We start from the raw sequence: 22,270 nt of genomic DNA, 5'->3' as shown, positions 1-22,270 counted from the left end.
GTGTGGCCTGGCTCCTCTTAGCAGTCATCAGCTGCTGGGACCTAGCTGGTGTCCTCACTGATGTGGCTCAGCTGGCCCCAGAGCAAACAATGAGGGCCAGAGGCCGCCCAGGTGCATCCTGGGCAGGAACAAAGGGCCAGCGGGGGTGGGCAGCCTGAGAAAGGAATTCAGGGCCCAGCTGGCTGAGGCCTGGCCTGAGGAGTCTGGGCCTGGATGGAAGGGTGGGTGCTCACAACCCTTCCAGGTCCTGCCTGGTGCTGGGCAGGGAAACCAAGGCCCAGCGTTAGGAACTGAGGCTGGCCAGGGACAGCCTGTGTCTCCTGAGAGGCAGTGGCCTCTGTCAGAACAGACCTATGCCCCTCACCCTTGTAGCTCCCTCAGGCTCCTGCACAGGCACTGTCCCCAGCCCCAGGCCAGACACCTGAGAAGATCTGTCACGGCTGGGGAAGGCACGGGGCTGGCTGGGATCGGCAAGGCCAAGGGCTGAGGATACGGGGCTGCTACTGGAGCAGGCAGCTGGTCGATAGCTGTCCACATGCCATTTCTTTGGTCACTGGGCTGGAGGCCCTGGCCTGTGCTCAGTCTCTAGACAATGGTCTCACTGGAGATCTCGGCCAGGGCACCTGACAGGTGGCACTGCCTCTGCTCTGATGGGCTGGCAAGCGGTCTTCTATCAGGGAGTAGTAGGGGCCTGGCCGGGTGCTGATCATTGGGGGAACTGCCCAGTGAATGGAGAGGGCTTTGGTGGTGGGACCCTGAGGACCAACTCTGGAGCAAGCCTGATGTGCACACGACCATGTGTTGGGAGAAAGGCAGAGGGGAGAATCAACAGGGCCCACACATGCGGTCATGGAGAGAGGGCAAAAGCAACCCCAGAATTGTTTGCGTGCTGCTTTCTGCCTTGCGAGTCCCCGTCACCCCTTCAGGGCAATTCTGAAGACAGGTGCTCCCTGCACGTCCGTCGAGTGAGGACTCAGAGGAATAGGGGTCCAACAGGGATAGGCAGGACGTGTTTGTCCCCAGAAGGAAGGGGGGGTGCCAAGGACCTAGGACGGCTCCCCAGCTGTCCCTCACAGCTGGCTCTAGCTTAGCTCCAGGAGATGGCAGTGCAGAAACAGTATAGTCTCCTTTTAGAGGTGAGGAACTGGACACCTTGAAGGCCTTTGGGAAAGCCACAGCACTAGGGCAGTCCAGTCTCTGGTCCCATGGGCAGTGTCCCCACCTGGTGGGAGGAGCTCCCTCGCTAAGGACACCAGAGACCATAGGAGAATGAGGCAGCAGCTCCAGAGGTTCCACCAGGGCCTGGCGGGTCAGGCCCAGAGTCTTATGTGGGCCTCAGCCCTGTTTCCCCTATTCTCCTTCACCTTGTGATGGGATCCAGGCTGGCCAAGTGAAACAGGAGTTCAGGCTTTGGCCCCAGGAATGAACCAGGGAGGCTGCCAGACAATCAAGGCCAAGTCTAGGCAAGTGCTGGTCACTGCCACAGGGCCTGGGCTTCTGCCAACATGCTGGCCAGGTGCCTGTACATCCCTCCCCACTCCCCGCCCCTGCCACCCACTTCTCCCTGTGGAGGGTGGTGGCTGCTGTGGGAGAGGTCATGCCCCCTCGTGACCTCAGCCTTAGGGTCCAGCCTGGAACTGGGCAAGCCCATCCACTCTGGGTCTCTACCCTGCTGGTCCCAGGAGATTCTAGAATGCAAGGGTTCCAGCAAGCCCTTAGCCACCAACACCCATCTCATGCTAGTTATCCTGCTAGGAATAAAATTGGGGTTAGTCTACATCCATCCCTTTGCATAGCTGGGCTGGGGTTGGATGTGAGCTGGTTACCAATTAGAAGCCTCCAAAAGGTGGAGTGAATGGGACACGAAAGGGAATTCCCAGCCCCAGAGTTTGATTCCCAGGTAGGCAGTGGTGCAGACACAACTCCCTACCTCCTTATTAGAAGTGGGGGAGGGAGGACCAGGGCCACACAGGGCAAGGAACCCCTTGCTAGGATGGGAGAGGCAGAAAGGACATTGAAAAGTGGGACCACCAGGCGGCGCCCGTGGCTCAGCGGGCAGGGCGCCGGCCCCATACACGCCCAGGGTGGCATGTTCAAACCCAGCCCCAGCCAAACTGCAACAAAAAAATAGCTGGGCGTTGTGGCGGGCGCGTGTGACCCCAGCTACTCTGGAGGCTGAGACAAGAGAATCGCCTAAGCCCAGGAGTTGGAGGTTGATGTGAGCTGTGACGCCACCGCACTCTACCAAGGGCGATAAAGTGAGACTGTCTCAAAAAAAGAAAAAAAGAAAAAGAAAATTGGGACCACCTTCCAGGAGACATCCTTTGAGTTTAGATGCCAGCAGGCCTGGGCAAGGCTCAGGAAAAGGGGTGGAGGTAGGGGTGGGGCGGAACACGGACCAGGCAGGGCCTTGAACTTGTAGTAAGGGGACTGGAGTTTATCCCTCAGAAATTGGGGGGCCATGGAAAGATTGGAGGAGGAGCCGGCACTGAGCACCTTCCACGGCATAGCTGGACCTTGGAAGGGTTGACACAGGGGGGTAACCATCCTGCCCAGCTGAAAACAAACAAAACAAAAAACAGCAGAGGCGGCTCTGGGGACTTCATGGAAGAGGAGTGAGGGGTGGGCCCGAGGGCGTCAACCCACGGGGAGACGCAGGGAAAGGGAGGGGGTGTGGCGCTGCGGGCCCGTTGTGGCCTCGCCTGCCCCGACTGTCGGGGGGCCCCGCGGACGGCGCCTCCGATCCTCGCCGGCTCTGCGGCCTCGGTTTCCCCGCGCGGCGGGGCGGGGCGGGGGCCGCGGGGCCGGAAGCCGCCTGCAGGGGGCGCCCTGAGCGGCGCGGCCGGAGCCCGAGCCGACGCCGAGACAGCGGGAGCCGGCGCGCGAGCCGCAGGTCAGCCGGGGCCGGTCCGGGGTCGCAGGGGTCCGGGGCGGGCGGCTGGGCGGCGCGGGGCCGTCCGAGGCTCCGGACCGGGCGGGCGGGGAGGCTCCGGGCCCCTCCCCTCTGGGAACGCCGCCGCCCGAGAGCGAGTTCGCTGGCGTCCGGGTCCGAGCCCTGACCCGTGGCAGCCACCGGCACGGCCTGCGCGGGGGCGGCTCGGGCGCAGTCACGACCCCAGCCCGGCCGGGGACGGCGTGCAGACCCCCGAGCGCCCCGACCGGCCCGGAAGGTGCGCGGGGAGGGGCGGGCGCGGGCGGAGAGCGCCGCCGTCCGTCCGGGCGGCCGCCCAGAGCGCCTGGAGGAGCCCCCGGGCTCGCCTCGACCAGGGCTGGGCTGGGGGCGCAGCGGCTCGGCCGGAGGGAGCGCAGCTCGGACCCAGGGACGAGAGAGGACTTCTCCCGGGGGAGGACGCCGGGGCGGGGACCGGTGCCGCCGAGGGAGGGCGCGGCGGGAAAGGCGAGTCTGGAACCCAGGCCGCGCGCGCGGGCGCGTCCAGCGGACGGCGGTGGCGGGAACTGGGCTTCGGGGGACCCAGAAGGGGCCGGGGAACCGGTGCGGGTGGGCGCGCGCGCTCGGACGGTCCTGGCCGTCTGCCTGGCCTCCCCAAGCCGAGGTGGGAATGGCGGGAATGGTGACGGCTCTCGAGGGATTTGGTGCAGGACTGCCTGAGAGGTCGAGGAGGGCCGCTGGCCGGCGGAGCGGAGAGCCCCGCGTTCTGGGCATTTCGACTTTAGTTTCCCTGGACGAGGGAAAGGAGAGACCGAGGGCTCCATCTGGGCCGGGGAGCTGGGACACCTGCGGGGAGGAGCAGGTGTTCTCTCGATCCTTGGAGGGGTTGCGTGTCCCCTGGGTCCAGCTTCCCTTCCCCATTCCAGGCAGTGCCCCTTTCCTGGGGACTGCGGCTCAGGCCTGCCTCTGCTGTCCAGCTCCCCCCAGACTTCCAGACTCTACACCCTCCTGATGACTCCTGATGCCACCTCTGAGCCCAGCCAGGGCTGCCCCTGATGTGCTGGCCCAGAGGACTGCGGCGGAGCGCTCTGTGGAGCCCAGCACAACCCGGGAGGCTGCTGCGGCATCAGGGGCAACCTTGTTGGTCCTGCTGTGGCTGCTCCCGGAGGCCTTGGGTGGGGCCGGGAAGGCTGCGCCCTGTGGGCCGCCCCCACCCTTAGTCCCAGCAGATCCCTGGCAGGGACGCTTCACAGGCCAGTCCACTGGCCATGGGGTCAACTCTTCGCTGTTTTGCCCTTGCCTCTTGGGCTCTACCAGGGCGTACTGTTTCTCAGGTGAATCCCAGCCACTGCCCCTCCATCGGTGTCCCCTCAGTGACCACATTCTGGACTGAGCTGACTTCCCTGTTCACGATCTTAGGCTGAGACATGTCTGGGGGAGGCAGGCTTTGTCTCTGGGGAGTTGTCTGTTGCTGCTGTCTATAGTGGCCTGTGGAGTCCAGGTTCCTGAGCACCCTGGGGCCTGCACTCCAGAGTCCATGGCCTAAAAAGGCAATAGCCAGCCAGCCTCAAGGGAAGCCCAATAGAGGGTGATTTCAAGGGTCTAACCTGGGTTCTGGGTTCTGATCCTGCCTCTTAGATCACTGACTTGGCAAGTTGCTTCTCCCAGGAATCCCTGTCGCATGTCGCATAGAGAGGACAAGGTTCCTGATCCCGTGACGTCTAATGTGGAGAAGGAATGAGAGACAGGCATTTTATGAGGGGGTGGGGAAGGGCAGACCTGAGGTCAGGTTGGCTCTGTGCTGGAGCTCAGGATCCCTGGAGGAAGGTGTTCGCTTCAAGGGTCAGGGGACACCACAAGGGATTGCTGTTGGCAGAGGGATACTTGAACTGGAATTGGCTCGAGAGCAAGCCCGTGGCTTCAGGGCATCACGCCTTACAAAGTCCAGGGCCTGTGGGTACCTGGACAGCACCTGAATGAGACCACAGCCACTGGTGGCTCTCAGCAGTGACCTGGAACCCCACTACTCCTCTGGCCTAATTCCTAAGCCCCTAACCCAGAACGAGCTGGAATCGCCATCCGGACTAACTGCCTTTGTGGGGTCTGTCTGCTCTGGAGTGACTCCAACCAGGCTCTGAGAGCTGTACACAGCCAAGTGGAGGATGTCTAGAGGAAGGGTGGACTGGAAAGGGTTTTGGGGGGGTGTGGTGGGCATACTGCAAACACCACCCCAGGGAGGATCCCAGCTCTCAGGAGAGAGGTCTGGCCCCGGGAAGTGCTGGGGCTGCAGAGAGAGGGGTTGGCCCGAGGGACTTGGTCAGAGGTGAGTGGTCTGGAGACTGGAGGGAGCAGAGGAGCTGAGGTGCCTAAGGGTCCCCAATGGGAGAAGGGAAAGGAGCTGGGATGCAGAGAGGAGCCCAGAGGGACTGCTCCCCTCCTCGGTAGAGCCTGGGGCTCTTGAGTTGTGGGAAGCGGCAGTTTGTGGCGGAGAGGAAGTCTCCCAACCTCTGCAGCTGGTTGCCCTGGGATCCTGCCAGAGACTTGAGGAGGGTCTAGACCAGTGGTTCTCAACCTTCCTAATGCCGTGACCCTTTAATACAGTGCCTCATGGTGTGGTGACCCCCAACCATAAAATTATTTTCGTTGCTACTTCATAACTGTAATTTTGCTACTGTTATGAATCATAATGTAAATATCTGATAGTAGGCGACTCCTGTGAAAGGGTCGTTCAACCCCCAAAGGGGTCGCAACCCCCAGGTTAAGAACCGCTGGTCTAGACAGAGGGGGAAAGCAGCTGGCCCTTAGGCCAGCACACAGGAAGGGGCAGAAAGCCCAGGACAGGCAGCAGTCTACTTTCCAGCACTGCCTCAAGCCTTCTCTGACAGTCCTGTTTTAATTGCTGCAATCTCTCCCTACCTCTTCCCTTCACCTCCTGTCCTCCACGTCCAGATGTATGACCCTTCCTATGAGAAGCCTTTTGGGTTCCCTCAGGACTCACACCCCTGGCTCCCCCTCTGCAGATGTTCTGCCTAGGTCCCTGGCAGTTGCTGTCACCTGGAGGAGAGGCCTCCTGACCTGGCCGAGTGGACTCAGAGGTCTGCTTTGGTGCCTCCTCTGGTGTCTGGGCTGCAGGTCTCTGCCCAGCGGCCTCCAGGTCAGCCATTTGTTGCTGGTGATTCGCATCTGACTCCTCTGGCCTTTGTAGACCCTGAGCCAGCTGAGTGGGGGAGGTGGCTGCTTACAGTGGCTAGGCCAGGAGGGTGTACCCCAAGCCCAGGGTGGCCCAGATCTCCCTCCTTCAACCCCCAGGGAGGCACTGTCATACCTGTGGCCCAGAGACCCTAGCTGTGGGTCCGTCCCACACTCAGTATAGCTGCTCCCAGGAACACCCTGGGCCCTGCACCTAACACCACCCCCAAAAGCCTCCTGCAAGGGCTCCACCCCAGACCCTGTTTTCGGGGCCATCCAGAAACCTCCCCATGTCCCCTCTTCAGGTGGCATAGAACCTGTCATCCGCCATCTGGGGGAGGTACAAGTTCTGAGCCTTTCACGTGATGTTGATGTCGTGTGACCTCAGCACAGCGTGCAGAGGGCAAGCCTCTTGCTCAGCCCTCAGGGAGAGTGTGGCAGAGCAGGCGTGGCCCTAACATCCCTATGTGAGGTACAGCCCCTTGGAGGGGGCCGTCAGATGAAGGCGACCCGGTAGTAGCCACCTTGGGTGCAGGGAGGAAATGGGGTCTGTGGCCTCTCTGGCTTTTGGCCTGGACTCGTGGGGCTGGCAGGGCCCATCCTAGCCCCGGTGGAAGGCAGGGAGCTAGGGCAGGGGCTAGGGTGAACGGAGGCAGCCCCCAGGGCTGGCAATGTGGGATCTGTGAGGTTGCTGAGTGTCTCCGCCTCCAGCTACAAGGAGCTGGTTCCTGCCCACATCCTGCCCCGGGGGCAGAGAGTGGCAGCTGCACACCCAGGCAGTGGGGGCAGGGTGCCCTGGGGCCCTGGGCCCAGCCTGCACCCAGTGCCTGAAGTGGGGGTCGCTGTGCAGACTTGGAGCAGGGAGGGAGGAGAGCAGACACGTGGTTGTGGCTCACCTCCAGGCAGCACCAGAGGCACCTGCCGCTGGTGGGTTTTGGAGGGGCTCAGTGCGTCCTGGAGCCCTGGTGCTCTGGGAGGCTTGCGGGCCACCCCAAATACCAATCCCAGCAAAGCCAGCTGAGGGCCTGTGTTTGTGAGAGGAGTGCCTGCCGTCCAGCTGCTGCCGCCCGCTCCTGCCTGCTGAGACACACGCTGGTGCGTCTGATCTGCCTTCTGTACCTCTCAACTGCTGCTGTGCACACTTTGTCTCCTTGTGAGGTTTCTGTGGAAATTCCTCCGTGCTGTCTTCAATCCCCAACTGTGTGCGTGTCTGAAGCCCGTCACATCCCTCGTGTTCTTCAGTCTCTGTTGTTCATTTCCAGCATCTTATATTATTTCCTGTCGACATCCACCTGTTCTTGTTTCATTTCTGTCAGTTGGTTCCTAAGTTCTCTTTCCTTCTTATTAATGCGATTCTTTTCTATGTCTCTTTGAAGATGCTAAATGTCTTTAAAAATTGTAATTAGATTGCTCTATTACTTTCCTTTCTTCAGGGATTAATTCATCTCCATATTTTCGATTCTGTTGCTTATCTTTCTTAGTCTTAATTTTCCTCTCGTGCTTTGACATTGTGGGTTACAGCTCATCTGAAGTATGAGCTGAGGTCCTGGAGACAGGAGTGACATGTAGGCACCTGAAACCCCAGGCCATCCCTCCGGAGTTTCCTGGGCTCTTTCCTCCTTGCACAACCCCCTGCTGTAGAAGCGGGGCCCAAACAGGGCAAAGCACAGCAGTGGGGGAACAGCTCCCAGTGGTCCCACAGTTGGTCTGCTGCCTGGCTTTGGCGTAGGTGTTGAGTAAGCCTTTTCTATTAAAGAGTAGCAGGATTTTGGCCAGGCACAGTGGCTCACGCCTGTAACTCTGGCATGCTGGGAAGCTAAGATGTGATGAGTGCTTAAGGCCAGGAGTTGGGGATGAGCCTCAGCAAGACTGAGACCCTGTCTTTACAAAAGATACAAAAATTCGCCAGGCATGATGGTGTATGCCTATAGTCCCAGTAGTTTGAGCCTAGGAATTTGAAGCCCTAGTGAGCTATGATGATGCCACGGCGTTCTAGTTTGGTGACAGAGCAAGACTCTGCCTAAAAAAAGAAAGAAAAAGAAAAAGAGAGAGAGAGAGAAAACAGCAGGAGAATTTGAAGGCTGGGATCCTGGAGCCCAGGAATGGGCCCAGCATGGCTGCTGTGCGTCTGAGTCCCTGCACTGTGCCCAGGAGCAGATGTGCAGGGCACTGCCTGGGAGCCAGTGGATACCTCTGTCCAGCAGGTTCCGGGGGGTCCTAGCCACCATCTGGGCATGTGTACACAGAGCCTTGCTCAACTGACGGCCAAGGACCCAGAAGTGGACCAGGAGATGTGTGGGTTTTGATTAAATGGAGTTTTAATTAAAGTGGCTAGGTTGGAGTGGGGGTGAGGAGGAAGGCAGGAAGAAATGCCAGCTTTGAGTCTGACTGCTAAGAATCCTCCATGGTTGTTCTTTCAAGGCTTATCATGCGTGTTCCATAGCACATGTCTCCAGTTTTTATGAAACAGCAACTGCCCTATGTCCTGTCCCCAACAAGGGGCAATCATAGGGAAATATTACACTAATATTAATAATTTCCCCTTGTAGTTAGCAACAGACGACTCAAGGACTAATTAGATACACAGAGCCAAAAGAGAGGGATAGGAAATTGCCAGATCCTGGCCCCACCCCACCCCCTCCTGGGCCTCTGACCTTCCCGTCCCTGAGAGGCTTCTGAAGGGAGGGAAGCTTTGAGGGGCCAGAAGGCCCTGGAACCTTCTTCCTGCTGTGTGTTTTCTGTGGGCACGAGCCCAGGCCTGTGCCTCCTTCAGTGCTCTTGGTCAGGCTGAGAACGGTCTCTTCACCTCTTTGGGCCCTACCTTCCTCATCTGTACAGGGGGTTCGTGGGGCCCCCAACATCACAGATGACCATCATTTCCTAAGCTCCTAAGCAGGTGGTGCAAGCTATTTAAGAGGGTCTGGCGCGGTGTCCTGGCATCCAGGCAGGTAGCCTCTCAGAGAGCCTAGGCTTTGGTGGCTTAGCGTGGCTGGCACCAGTGGCCAGCTTACTTTGGGTATTGCTCCCCAGTTCCACTCAGTGACACATTAGTAGCTTGAACTTGGCCACAGTGGGAGCATTTATGCCATAGAAATTGAACACAGGCTACCGGTCAGGGTGGCCCAACTCCTGGGCCGGTATGCCAGCCTATACCTGGGTAGCCCGTCCCCCCATCTCGCCAGTGGTAGGTGCTCCCGGCTTCCTCTGCATGCTCCGAGAGCATCTGCAGCTCCACTGACCTGCTTTGCTTGGGGCTGGGGGTGGGAGTAGAGGAGCTGTGAGTGGATTCGGGTTTGGTAGGTGCCCGAGTTGCCTCTGGGGCTGGCAACGGCTGGAAGAGCCTGCAGGAATGCTGAAGGAAGGGACAGAGAGGGGGGCAGGACGTGCAGAGAGGTAGCCTGCGTGGACCCCGCCAGCGGGAGCCTCATGTGTTCTTAGCCCTGTACTAGGCTGGCCTGGGCAGGAAGGTCTTCTGTTCTCAGTGGAACAGTCATCAGCAGGACAGAAGGCAGGAATCAGCCTCTAGTGCTGTTCAGCATGAAGACCCACAGCTGACTGGGTCTTGCAGAACAGAGGCCTGGCTCAGGCCCCTTGCAGGCTTCCAGAGCCCAGGCGTCCTGGCCAGTGTCGTCAGCCCAGCCCCCATGGCTACCTCACCTTAGCAGAAATGTGGCATGTCCTGCCTTGTCTACCCCCGGCAGGACCCTGGAATCTGGAGGACGGTCTGAGGCAGCATGGGCCTTCCAGCCTGGGCTGGTCAGACTGGCAGGAAGGAGGTCCTGGCATCCTTCAGCACAGCTTCCCCTGGAGGGGGCCCGGAGGCTGTCAGCTGGTTGTATCTTCTCTATGGAGGGCTTGCTGAGCCTGACTAGATGGGGGGCTGCTTCTGCTGCTGTGGGTGCTAGTCTGGGAGGCCACCCAGGGTGACAGGACAGCACTCAGGAGGAGGCAGGCCAGGCCTAACACCGGCGCCCCCAGTACCTATTAAATGGGGGCCTGTTGGGAGGGTCCCTGGCACGTGCTCTGGGCTATAGGCCAGGAGCACTAAGGGACAATCATGTACTTTCTGTGAGGCTGGAGAGGCACCAGCCTCAGTCTGGCCTGTCTCTGCCAGGGGCACACGTGTGAGCGGCTGGCCAGTGAGGGCTCCTTGCAAAGCAGGGGCTTGCTTTTGGCCCACCGGCCACCGCAGGCTGCTCACACCCGTCTGTTGTGGTGGGGGCTCTGGTCTCCTCTCCTCTCTCCTCCTGTTCTCTGGCCTGTATCAGATGCTCCATTCTGAGCCTCCTACTGGGGACGAAAGTGCATGCTGGACGCAGGAAAACCCCCCAGTGTGGGTGGCCTATAGCCTATAGCCCAGAGCACGTGCCAGGGACCCTCCCAACAGGCCCCCATTTAATAGGTACTGGGGGTGCCGGTGTTAGGCCTGGCCTGCCTCCCTGTGCCTGACCAGCTCCAGCCACCTGAGGCACTGACAGCAATAGAGTTAGAAGAAATTTGGGGTTCATCTATCTCAGCCCTGTCACTTCCTGATAAATTGGGGGGGGGCTGAGGCTGGCCCTTGATCAGGGTTAGGGAACAGGAGTGACCTTCTTCCAGATTTGCTGGTCCTGCCCAATCTCTCATGTTCTGGAGGAGAGGAAGGAGGTAGCTGCCTGTGCCCGTGTGAAGGAGTCTCAGCCTCTTATGCCCAGGAACGTGATGGCTGCTGCCCGGGCGTGCACCCCTGGGTTCCATGAGGGTTCAGGACTGGAAGGAGTGGATTTGGGAGCCTCTTTAAGTCTCAGAGGCGGAGGCAATTTAGTGAGCAGAGGCTTGCCTGGACTGACACTGTTTCACAAGCTCAAAGCGGAATAGTTGAGAGTTTGGGCTGGACTCAGGCCTGTTGGGAGGCTGACTTCTCCTGAGGGGTGTCAATAATCAATAATTCCTTACGTTTCTATGACATGTTTTTTGACTCCACGAGAGCCATTTCAAATCTGTTTATTTCCTTCTCATAGAATCATAGATTAAGAGCTGAAATGGCCCCTAGAGGTCATTGGGGGTCCAGACACCTTCTGTTCCAATGAGGAAACTGAGGCCCAGAAAGGAAAGCCATTCTTGCCCATAGTCCACCAGCGAGTCCTGGGGGACGTCCCCTGGCTTAGCAACTGCTTTCTGCCTGGCAGCAAGCTTGAGTCAGTTGTTCCTGTGTCGGTCGGCCAGGCAGAGGAGCAGGTGGGTGGAGGGCAGGGAGCAGGGCAACTCCCTCAGCGCAAGGAGTTCGCAGGCAGCTGCTGTGCCGGCCCCACCCTGATGTGCAGCTGGCTGTCACGGGCACCTGGAGGCAGGAGCTCAGAAGCAGCCTGAGAGAACTTACCCTCTGCTGGAGGTGGAATGCAGGAACAAGGTGGCGCCCCAGGCCCCTGAAGGTCTAAGCTCCAGTCTCTGGCCTGCCTCATGACTAGGTAGTTCTTGAGTGGGCTCTGGTAGTTGCCAGGAGAGCTCAAGGGGGGTGGAACGGGCTGGGGGCTAAAAGCTGGCCAGTGAGAGACGAGGGATGGGACTGAGAGAGCCTGAGAGGTGGGGGGCTTTTCCAGGAGAGAGGGAGGGTCATGGAGCTACAGGGAATATAGGACCCAGGAAACTGACTGCCCAAGGCTGCACAGGAGGCTTGAGAGGCTGAGCGTGAGGAGCCACTGTGAGTGCCTAGGAAGAGTCTCTGCTCCCCCAGGGGACAGTCAAGGACTCTTGAGTCCAGGGTGGGAGGGGCTGGGACCCCAACATCCAGGGTGGGGGAATGCAGGGAGCCCTGGACAGTGCTGAGGGTAAGCCACCCAGAGTCTTGGCAGGGGCCTGGCCATTCTGTGCCCACAGTCTCTCCTGCAGTGCCTGGGAGAAGGGGCTACCTTCTTGGGAAAGATTTGTGTGAAGGTCTTGACAGGAATCCCGCTGGACCAGGGGAAGCAGCTTAACTCTGGAACTTCTCTGGGCCCATGTCCTCTGCAACAGGACTCAGAATCCTGACTCTCCTGCCTCCTGGCTGCGACCACAGCAGACAGGCCAGGAAGGGGGTGGGCGTCATCTTCAGGCTGACACCCGGACTGTAGGTGGGGTAGGATCTGAGGCAACAGAATCCTCCAGGACTGGGTGGGTGTGGGAGTGGGGTGGGGAGCCTTTTGCTGGGCCCGCCCTCTGCAGGTGGCTCAGCTTCTCACCAGGCTCTCCCTTTGCAGGAGCCTCAGGGACCCTGAAGCTGGCTGAGCCATGGCGCTGCCACTGCAGCCCCCGGAGAGGGTTTCGTTCTGGGAGATTCAGAGTCATCTGTAAAGAAGCCCTCGCAGAGCCCCCTGGCAGGAAAGGGCTCAAGGGCCTGGGCCAGGCAGGCAGGCGGCCGGGCTGCAGCGATGGACCGTGAGCTGGCCCAGCCCGCGTCCTTGCCAAGCCTGCCGGTCTCTGGCCATGTCCACCATGGGCTCCTCAGTATACATCACAGTGGAGCTGGCCATTGCTGTCCTGGCCATCCTGGGCAACGTGCTGGTATGCTGGGCCGTGTGGCTCAACAGCAACCTGCAGAACGTCACCAACTATTTCGTGGTGTCACTGGCAGTGGCCGACATCGCGGTGGGCGTGCTTGCCATCCCTTTTGCCATCACCATCAGCACCGGGTTCTGTGCTGCCTGCCACGGCTGCCTCTTCATTGCCTGCTTCGTGCTGGTCCTCACACAGAGCTCCATCTTCAGCCTCCTGGCCATCGCCATTGACCGCTACATTGCCATCCGCATCCCCCTGCGGTGAGTGGGGCTGGGGCTCAGGTCTTTGTCTAGGGCCAGGGTGAGCCCAGGGTCAGGGCCTGGTCTGCGGTGTCAACATGGCAAGCTGAGCTCAGAGCCCTGGGGTTCAGCAGGGGCTGCCCAGGCCTGGCACAAAGCCAGTGGTCATGCTGATCTGATGGATTCCATAGGCAGAGAGCTGTGCCCCGCCCCGGGCTCCTGTGACCAGTCATGTTCTGGCTGCTAACAGACGAGTGTGGCAGGGGCCTGGTTTCAGGCTGAGGGGGGCATCGCTGGGTGCAGGGACCCACACACTGCAAGCCTGTTGCATCTGGTCTTCACACACATGAGCAAAACTCCCTGTGTGATGCTGGGGTGGGTGGGGAGCCGTGAGAAACCACAGGACCTCAGCGCAGAAACCCGCCCACTGCCCGCCTTCCCTCAGCTCCTCAGGGCGGGCCTCACAGTGTGCACGTTAGGAAAATGACCCACAGAGGGGAAGTGCCTTGGCCAAATGCCACCGTGAGTCACTAGGACCTATATGCAAATTTTGTTGCTCCTCGGGTCACCAAGAACTCGTGGTCTTAGAGGCAGGCTGTGTGCACAGGAGCTGGCTGTCGGAGGGGGGTTTTATGGTGAATCTTTTGCAAAGCGACTTCAGCCAAGCATTGTGTAAATGAAGATTTTCCCAGAGGCTGAGTTTACTTGGTGTGACCTCCACCTACCCAGGCCACAGATGAGGCTAAAAGTACATCCCTCCCTCCTCACCCTCTCTCACCAAGCTGGGTTCCACGGCCTGGGGCCCTGGACAAGGCTGCAGGGGACACTTCTCAAGGATCAGGGTACGCTGTTGCTGTGGTGGGTTCTCCCAAGCAGGTGGCCTGCCCATCCACAGGGGAAGCCCCAGCAGGGGGCAGGAGGACCAGATTTAATGAGCAAATGGAAACTTAGAGCATCCACCCAAGGAGGCCCTCAGAGGTCATTTCCTCTTATCTTCTGGATAGAAAAGTGAGGCCAGCAGTCTCAGGGCCACATAGTGAGTTGGTAGCAGAGTTGGGACTAGGCCTGGGAAGGAAGCGGTCTGGGGTGGCAGGCCTCCCAGAACCTGGAGCAAGTAGCCGAATTCCCGTCACCTGGGCTGTAAGGGGAAGCAGGCCCCCATGCTAAGCTACCGACAAAAAGGGGAGGAGCTGGGGCCTCACACCGTCCTACATCCCAGAAGTGCCTAGAACCTGTGTCAAAGGAGAAGGGGACCCTGGGCAGCCCTAAAAGGGGGCTGAATTAGAGCTTGTCTAACTCCAGGTACAGTCTGTGGGGACAGCCTGGCTCCCCAGGCCACCATCCCTCTTGCTCTAGGGCAGTGCTTCTTAACCTGTGGGTCGCGACCCCTTTAGACTATATTAAAGGTTCACGGCATTAGGAAGGTTGAGAACCACTGCTGTAGGGGGAAGAGCAGAGTCCAGTGACAGCTCAGAACACAGAGGCTCAGGGAGGGGTCTGTGTGTGGGTATCTGGGGGCTGGAGAACTGAGGCCTGGAGTCTACCTTGTGGGCCCAGGTGGAACACAGACACTGGTAGGAGCAGGTGGGAACCCCCTGTAAGGAAGCAGAGGCCAAGCTTTCACTTTTTTTTTTTTTTTTGGCCGGGGCTGGATTTGAACTTACCACCTCTGGTATATGGGGCCGACGCCCTACTCCTTTGAGCCATAGGCGCTGCCCTCTAGCTTTCACTTTTTTTCTCTGATTCAAAGGGCAACAGCATTCTAGGGAGGGTTCAGAGCTGCTCTTCTCGGTTAAAAGGACCTCCTTTTTTATTCCTCCATCTTCACCTTTCCCCCTCCGTTTTCTGAGAGCCAAGAATCCCTGACTCAGGGTGGGGGGTGCTGTGTGGCTGCGGAGGTCAGCTGCCCCTCTGGGCCTGTCTCATCTCTCTGTCCTTCCGACCTCACAAAGGTGTCGTGAGGGCCCAGTGAGTGCATGGGAATGGCAAGGACCCCGAGGAGGTTGGTGGGCAGAGGGGGTAGGGGTTCAGACCTTTCCTGAGCTGTGGGAGGTTTGCAGCCAGGGACCTGCCCCCACCCTCCACGCCTGTCTGCATCCTGATTTGCACAACCTTTGGGCACTGGACCTTGGGGGATGTGAGCTGTGCTTGGTGAGATTTTGGAAGGCTCAGGATGGTCTCTTCCACGGGGAGCCAGTGGGGAGGTTGACGTCATGCTCTCCCTCCCTGGTGGGCAGGGCACTTCACAGCTGCCTCCTTTGATCTCAGGGCCCTGGGCCAGCACTGCAGCCAGAGCGGGTGTCACGACCCTTCTGTTACTCATGGGGAAGCCAGAGCTGGGGAAGGACACACGAGTATCTCCTTACGTGGTGGATTCCAGAGCTCTCCACACTGTTCCTAGCCCTCTGGTCCCTTCCTTTTCCTACTCTTTGAGGCTCCTAGGCCGTGGGGCATATGAGGTATCCATGTGGGGGCTCCTGAAAGCAAGCTGGGTGTGAGGGGGAACTTGGAGTTGCTGTGTGGCTTGAGTTCCACCTCCTCCCACCCCTCCTTTGTCCCCTTCACAGCTGGAATCCAGCCTTCTCTTTGCTATTTCCTGCTCCACTGAGAAAGATCCCTTTGGCCACTCTGAGGTCTGGTCTCTGATCAATGTCCTGGATCCCTAACCCCGGACCTGCACCCATCTCTGTTAACTTTTTTTAAAAGAATTCAGTTTCATTAAACTCCCTCTTTCCCAAGTGCAGGGAACGTGTTGGGCTAGGGCAGGGCCTAGTCAAGTAAGTCCGTGAGAAGGAAGCTGGGCCAGAGGCAGAGATGTCTGTGTCCCCAGAGGATGAAAACTCAGAACAGGAGATACAGGCTTCTTATCCCAGGGGACATAGGCACTGCAGTCTCCCACCTCTCGCAGCAGCCTGATGTGGGCTGGTCTCATTTGTTGAGGAATGGTCCAAGGTTCAGAGTGGCTGCTGATGCCCAGATCTGAAGTCTTATGGGGCAAACTGATCTGACTTCAAAGGAGGGCAGGACGGGAGAGAGGGTCCCTGGAGGGAGTGACTGCTGCTGGTCTCGTAGGATCTTGATGGCATGTGGCCGGGGCAGATGTGTCAGGAGGGGACATAGCCAGGGAAGTGGCCCTGAGGAAGGAATGAGCATGTGGGTCTGGGGTCAGGGAGAAGGGAATGGGCTGCTTAAGTGACAGAAAGGGAACAGAGTTGGGGGTGGGGATAAGAGGCAGACTCAGGCCTGTCCATGCCAGGGGAAGGAGTCTGGGTTTCCCCTGTATTCTCAGATCACTGACTCCACTGGAAAACTCCAGGAAGCCCCTCCTTTCTCAGTGTGCTACAGAAGCACCCGGGACCCGCCTAGAGTCAAGGGCATATTCTTGGACCACAGGGTGAGCCTGTAATGTCAACAGTGGGGATCCCTCATAGGGCAGCCATGAGCCGGGGGACGCAGGGGCAGAGGGCACCCCAGGCGGGGCAGATAGCAGGTGTTGCCCTCGCATCTTCAGATAACCCTGAGCCTCCGGGAGTGGCAGGATGGCCTGCTAGAGGGCTGTAGCACCTCTTCCAGTGATGGTCTAAGTCTGGGGTCTTTGAGGCCAAGATGTGACTGTGTTTATCACGGATATGGCCCAGAGGATGCTGCTTGACCTGCCTGAGGCTCAGCCATGGTTCCATCAGTCCCTGGGTACCAGGGTCCAGGGCTCTCAGGCTAAGTGGCTTTCTTTTGAATAACAAAATTAATCAGTTTGTGCTTTTTTAAACTATAACTAATACTTGCATGTGCTAAACGTTAAAAAAGGAACACAAGAAGGCCGGGTGTGCCCAGCTACTCGGGAGGCGGCAATTGCTTAAGCCCAAGAGTTTGAGTTTGCTGTGAGCTGGAACACCACAGCATTCTACCCAGAGTGACACAGTGAGACTCTGGCTAAAAAAAAAAAAAAAAAAAGAAGGCCGGGCACAGTGGCTCACACCTGTAATCCCGGCACTTGGGAGGCTGTGGCTCACAAGTTCAAGACCAGCCTGAGCTCGTCTCTAAAAAATAGCTGGGCGTTGTGGCGGGTGCCTATAATCCCAGCTACCTGGGAGGCTGAAGCAAGAAGATCACTTTATCCTGAGAGTTGGAGGTTGCTATGCGCTAAGACCCCACGGTACTCTACTGAGGGTGAAAAGTGAGACTGTCTCAAAAAAAAAAAAAAAAGGAACACACACAGAATATAGAATAATGGAAAGTTGTCCCCGCACTCCCTTCCCTATGCCCAGTTCCCTTCCCGAAGGCAATGGTGGGAATGCTTCCAGAGATGCTCTTTGCATATATAGGCAAGAACTGTCGCTATATACGGGGTGACCATACAGTTTGTGTGCAGTTTAAAATAGACAACTATTTTTAAATTGCATGTGAACTTTGTGGACACCCTGTATGTCACCTGGGCTTGCTTTGCAGAGTATGGAAGACTCCCTTCCTGGGGTTCCCACCTCCGTACAAGTAGACAGTTGGACAGATCAGGCATTTCTGTGATCAGGCCCTTGTGTCCCCACCAACTCATTGATTCAGTAGTAAGTATTAAGCTTCTCTTCCCCAACAGCTCTGCTTCTTCCCCAACAGCTCTGCCTGGGAATGTGGAAACAGAGGTCTGCTGCTGGAGAGCAATTTGAAAACCAGCAAAGTAGGTGGCCCCGGGGTCCCAGGCGGCTCTACCACCCTGTGGCTGCTTCGGCTGGGTTGCCTCAGACAACAGGAAGCTCACTGCTGCCCGAGGCAGCCCATTTCTCCTGTGATCAGCTCAGCCTGCAAGTTCTTATCTACCCTGAGCTGTAGTCGGCCTCTCCCTAATTTCCACCCACTGGTTCTACATCCTACCCTTAGGGGGCAGTGCTGACAGGTTCAGGTCTCGGTCCCATTTTACGAATGAGGAAACTGAGGATCAGAAACAGAGGATGAGACCTTGAAGGTTCCTGTTTACACAAACACACCAGGTCCAGAACCCAGGAAGGGATGTGCTTTCCTCCAGAAAGACGTCAAAATCAATATAGCCTCCCACTCAATGAGGATAATATAAATTACTCTTTGTAGAACACTAAAATTGGTGCCTGGCGCAGAGTAAATGCTATGTTAAGAATTAATGAGGGAATAAAAAAAAGCGTGCAACTTCATGCTGGCAGCTCCAGACCAGGAGACGAGGCGGGGCCAGCTCTCTGCTGCTCGGCAGCACCAGCCAGCCTATAAGCCTCTTCCCGCAAGGCCTTCCCGCAGGTGAGCAAGCCCTGCTGGGTAGGGCTCAGGAGTTCCTGAGAACGGCTGCCTGAATTGACATAACAGATTCACAAGGGACAAACTTAACTTGGCCTAAGTTGCCTCTGGGCTCCCGGGAGGTCCATGGCAAATCCATTCTTCCCTTCAATCCTCAGCTTCCTCACCTGTAAAATGAGGGGGCTTCCACTAGGTAGGAAGTCAGAAGCTACCAGGGCTTTCCCCCTCACTTGAATTAGTTGACAAAATTTAAATCTTAGGAGACTTTACACAGAAAATGAGCTCTCCAGCCCCTCCTGAGACCTGGTAACAGTAGGGATACGTTTTGCATGGCAGGACAAACCAGGTAAACCCCCCAGCAGCCAGCCTGCCTCCTGCAGGTGGTGCCTGTGGGCACCTGTGTGTGCCACCCATGGGCCAGGTTGACCCCCCAGCCTGCATCCTGCGGGTGGTACCTGTGGGCACCTGTGTGTGCCAACCGTGGACCAGGTTGTTTCTATGGATGTTTCTGATTCTGAATTAAGTAGAGCACATTTTTCCTTGGCACTTACTGTCTGTCTCTGTCTCAGAGCTGGCAATGAAGAGACAGGCAGTCAAAGTCTGCCCTCGGGGGGCCAGACGAGGTATAGATGTGCTGTGCTTGGGTAGGAAACTTCCCCAAGAAGCTCTCTAGCCTGACCCTGAAGGATAAGTAGGGCTTCCACCAGGTGAAGGGAAGGGCAGTCTGGTCTTGCCAGAATCAAAACTTCAGTGATCACTGAGGACGTCCTAAGTCAGAGAAACTTTATTTTTTTATTGTCTGCTTCCCGGCTGACAGATAAAGCCTCTTGGTGAGTCTGGGACTGGGAATCAGCAGGTTCTCGGGAGCCCTGAGCGATTTGAAGCAGATTACGGTCCCTCTCTGGTCTTCAGTACCTCATCCTAGTACAGGGGTCCTCAAACTCCACATGAGGCGGTGTGATTGTATTTGCTCCCGTTTTGTTTTTTTACTTCAAAATAAGATATGTGTGCATATGAATTTGTTCATACATTTTTTAAAAACTATAGTCTGACCCTCCAACAGTCTGAGGGACAGTGAACTAGCCCCCTGTTTAAAAAGTTTGAGGACCTCTATGACCTAGTTCTTTCTCTTGAATGTTAGGAATGCCACATAAATGTTAAAACATATTATCTCATTTCTAGAGGACTGTGGGTGGGTTTGAAGGAAAGCAACGATGTCCTCCTTTGGCGTGAGACCTCTCTAAGCCTTGTGCTCCCTCTCCTGAGACCCCCAGGTCACATGGGGAAGAAGAGGGCAGGGAGAGGCCTGATGCACCTACAGGTCTGGTCCGGCTGGTTCTGCCCCGACATCTGTCCCATTTTCTGAAGTGAAACATGTAGCATCAGTAAAAAATCAATCAACATGGAGGCCACCAAAATGTCACATGTTAATTCCCTCAAACCAAACTATTTCAACTTCCAATACTAATCCTAAAACTATTAATGATCATCTGAACTTTTTTTTTTTGAGATGGAGTCTCACTCTGTGGCCCAGGCTAGAGAGTGCTTGGCATCATAGCTCACAGCAACCTCAAACTCCTGCCTCAGCCTCCCGAGCAGCTTGTTTTTCTATTATTACTAGAGATGGGGTCTCCCTCTGCTCAGGCTGGTCTGGAACTCCTAAGCTCAAGGAGTCCACCTGCCTCCGCCTCCCAGAGTGCTGGGATCACAGGGTGCACCGCCATGCCAGGCCCGTCTTGAGCATTTTGACAGCGTTTTCCATCTGTGCTGTGCATGCTGTTACCTCCCAGCAGCCCACTGTGAGAAGGGCAAGGCTCACTGCCTCCACTTCACACAAGAAGGCACAGGGCAAGGAGGCAGGCGGGGACTGGTCCAAGACCTTACAGCCAGTGAAGGGGGGAGCCAGGTCCGCTCTGTGTCTCGTGACTCTGGGCCCTTCCTAACCCTTGTTTCAGATCTCTGATGCTGGTTTCTTCTCTCCAGGTACAATGGCTTGGTGACCGGCACAAGGGCCAAGGGCATCATTGCTATCTGCTGGGTGCTATCGTTTGCCATCGGCCTGACTCCCATGCTTGGATGGAACAACTGTGGTCAGCTGAAGGAGGGCAAAAACCAGTCGCCGGACTGTGGGGAGGGCCAGCTGGCCTGTCTCTTTGAGGACGTGGTGCCCATGAACTACATGGTGTATTACAACTTCTTTGCTTGCGTCCTGGTGCCCCTGCTGCTCATGCTGGCCGTTTACCTGCGTATCTTCTTGGCAGCCCGGCGCCAGCTGAAGCAGATGGAGAGCCAGCCGCTGCCCGGGGAGCGGGCTCGGTCCACACTGCAGAAGGAGGTCCATGCTGCCAAGTCGCTGGCCATCATTGTGGGGCTCTTCGCCCTCTGCTGGCTGCCCCTGCACATCATCAACTGTTTCACCCTGTTCTGCTCCGAGTGCAGCCACGCCCCTCCCTGGCTCATGTACCTGGCTATCATCCTTTCCCACACCAATTCCGTGGTAAATCCCTTCATCTACGCCTACCGCATCCGTGAATTCCGTCACACCTTCCGCAAGATCATCCGCAGCCACGTCCTGAGGCAGCGAGAACCCTTCAAGGCAGCTGGCACCAGTGCCCGGGCCTTGGCGGCTCATGGCAGCGATGGGGAGCAGGTCAGCCTCCGCCTCAACGGCCATCCCCCCGGGGTATGGGCCAATGGCAGTGCCCCGCATGCTGAGAGGAGGCCCAATGGCTATGCCCTGGGGCTGGTGAGTGGAGGGAGTGCCCACAAGTCCCACAGGGACGTGGGTCTCTCCGATGTGGAGCTCCTTAGCCATGAGCTCAAGGGCGTGTGCCCAGAGTCCCCCAGCCTAGAGGACCCCCTGGCCCAGGATGGAGCAGGAGTATCCTGATGGTCTGTGGAGTTCACCTCTTCTGAAGTAAAGGAAATATTTATCTTTCTGGTTGGCTGGACCAATCCCATTGGGAGAAGAGAATTAGTGTGCCAGGAGACCCTGTGGGTAGCCGGTTCCCGCTTTGGACTGAGAGGAGGGAGCCCTAGGCTGGAGCAGCATGAGACCAGCAACAAGGGCTGGGGGGTCCAAGGAGGCAGACATTTCATGCTGTGAGCTCACCAGGCCCGGGCCACAGCACCAGCAGCATCTTGGCTGGGCAGGGCCCAGTCCCCTATTCAGAGCATCTAGAAATGCCACCTGGTCCCCACAGAGCAGCTGTGGCACAGCAGAATGGACCAGCCTAAGGCTGGGGAGTGACTCCCCCAGGACCCCTGCCACAGACACGTCACCCTCCCTAGACTCCTGGGGTGGAGGAGCTGCTGGGCCCAGAGAAAATCTAAGTGTGAGGAAACCCTTTTTATTTTATTATCTTTCCTTCCCTGGCTGCTGGGTCTGTTGCCAGTCCTGCTGCTAACCCGGCAGCAAGTCTCTGCCCAGGGAGTCCCAGAGCCATCGCTTGGGGTGACAAAGCTGGGATCAAGAACAGAGAGCTGTAACAAAGCGATGCCAGAGGACCGGCCCAGGGCTGGGGAGAGGTCAGGGCTGGCAGGCCGTGGGCCTGGGCGGGGTCCGCTCAGAGCCGCCCAGTTGGAGGCCCTAACTGCCTTTCCTTCTAAAGGGTATGTGTCTTTCTGAGATAAAATAAAAATGAGCCACATTGTGTTTTAAGCTTGTCCAATGAGAATGGTGTCTGAGTTCCTTTCCCTGCCCCATAAACAGGCCTGGAGCACACACATGGGCGTGTGTGGTGTGTGGTGTGTGAGAGAGTTGTGCGTGTGTGCCGACAGACACCTGCCTGCCCTGGGGGCCTCCCAGGCCCCGCCCTGGAAGTGACAGGCTGCCTGGTTGCACCAGAGTCCAAATGCCCATGCCCAGCTCTCCGCCCAGTGTTTCTATGAGAGGAACCACGGGGGCCATGGAAAGAGGGACTCTTTGCCCAGCGCTCACCCTCCAGCCCCAGGCATTCATGTTGTGGTAACTGGCCCTCCCTCACTCCCTCATCACCTCCTAATATCTTCGTATGTTACCTTCTCAGAGATGTAACCCCCAGCCCCTGCCCTGCTCCACCCCCAAAGGAGAGGCCGTAGAGGTACCTGGAAACAGAACGGGACTGAGCCTAGACTGCCTTCCCATGGAGTCTCCCTCCCCCATTCCCAGCAAATGAAACCTGTAAGGGAGGGATGCTTTTCGCTG

General features: G+C 57.7%; 1 protein-coding gene across 14 annotated transcripts; it reads left to right on the top strand.

The window, feature by feature from the left end:
• Positions 1-2,792: 2,792 nt before the first annotated feature.
• ADORA2A (adenosine A2a receptor) lies at positions 2,793-21,750 on the top strand. Of its 14 annotated transcripts, none has more exons than XM_053589612.1 (4): positions 6,589-7,174; positions 11,659-11,759; positions 12,295-12,852; positions 20,068-21,750. In XM_053589612.1, exons 3-4 carry the CDS (start codon positions 12,521-12,523, stop codon positions 20,972-20,974), a joined length of 1,239 nt encoding a protein of 412 aa, XP_053445587.1. In that variant the 5' UTR covers positions 6,589-7,174; positions 11,659-11,759; positions 12,295-12,520; the 3' UTR covers positions 20,975-21,750. The 14 variants fall into 14 exon arrangements, with proteins under 14 accessions (XP_053445581.1, XP_053445585.1, XP_053445592.1 ...); XM_053589611.1 differs by lacking the exon at positions 11,659-11,759 and adding an exon at positions 11,080-11,490; XM_053589609.1 differs by lacking the exon at positions 11,659-11,759 and adding an exon at positions 11,080-11,526.
• Positions 21,751-22,270: the final 520 nt, after the last annotated feature.

This window comes from Nycticebus coucang, chromosome 4, assembly GCF_027406575.1.
Source record: "Nycticebus coucang isolate mNycCou1 chromosome 4, mNycCou1.pri, whole genome shotgun sequence".
NCBI classification, from domain to species: domain Eukaryota; kingdom Metazoa; phylum Chordata; class Mammalia; order Primates; family Lorisidae; genus Nycticebus; species Nycticebus coucang.
Note: the sequence above shows the minus strand (reverse complement) of the source record. Positions and strands in the feature narration are given on the sequence as shown.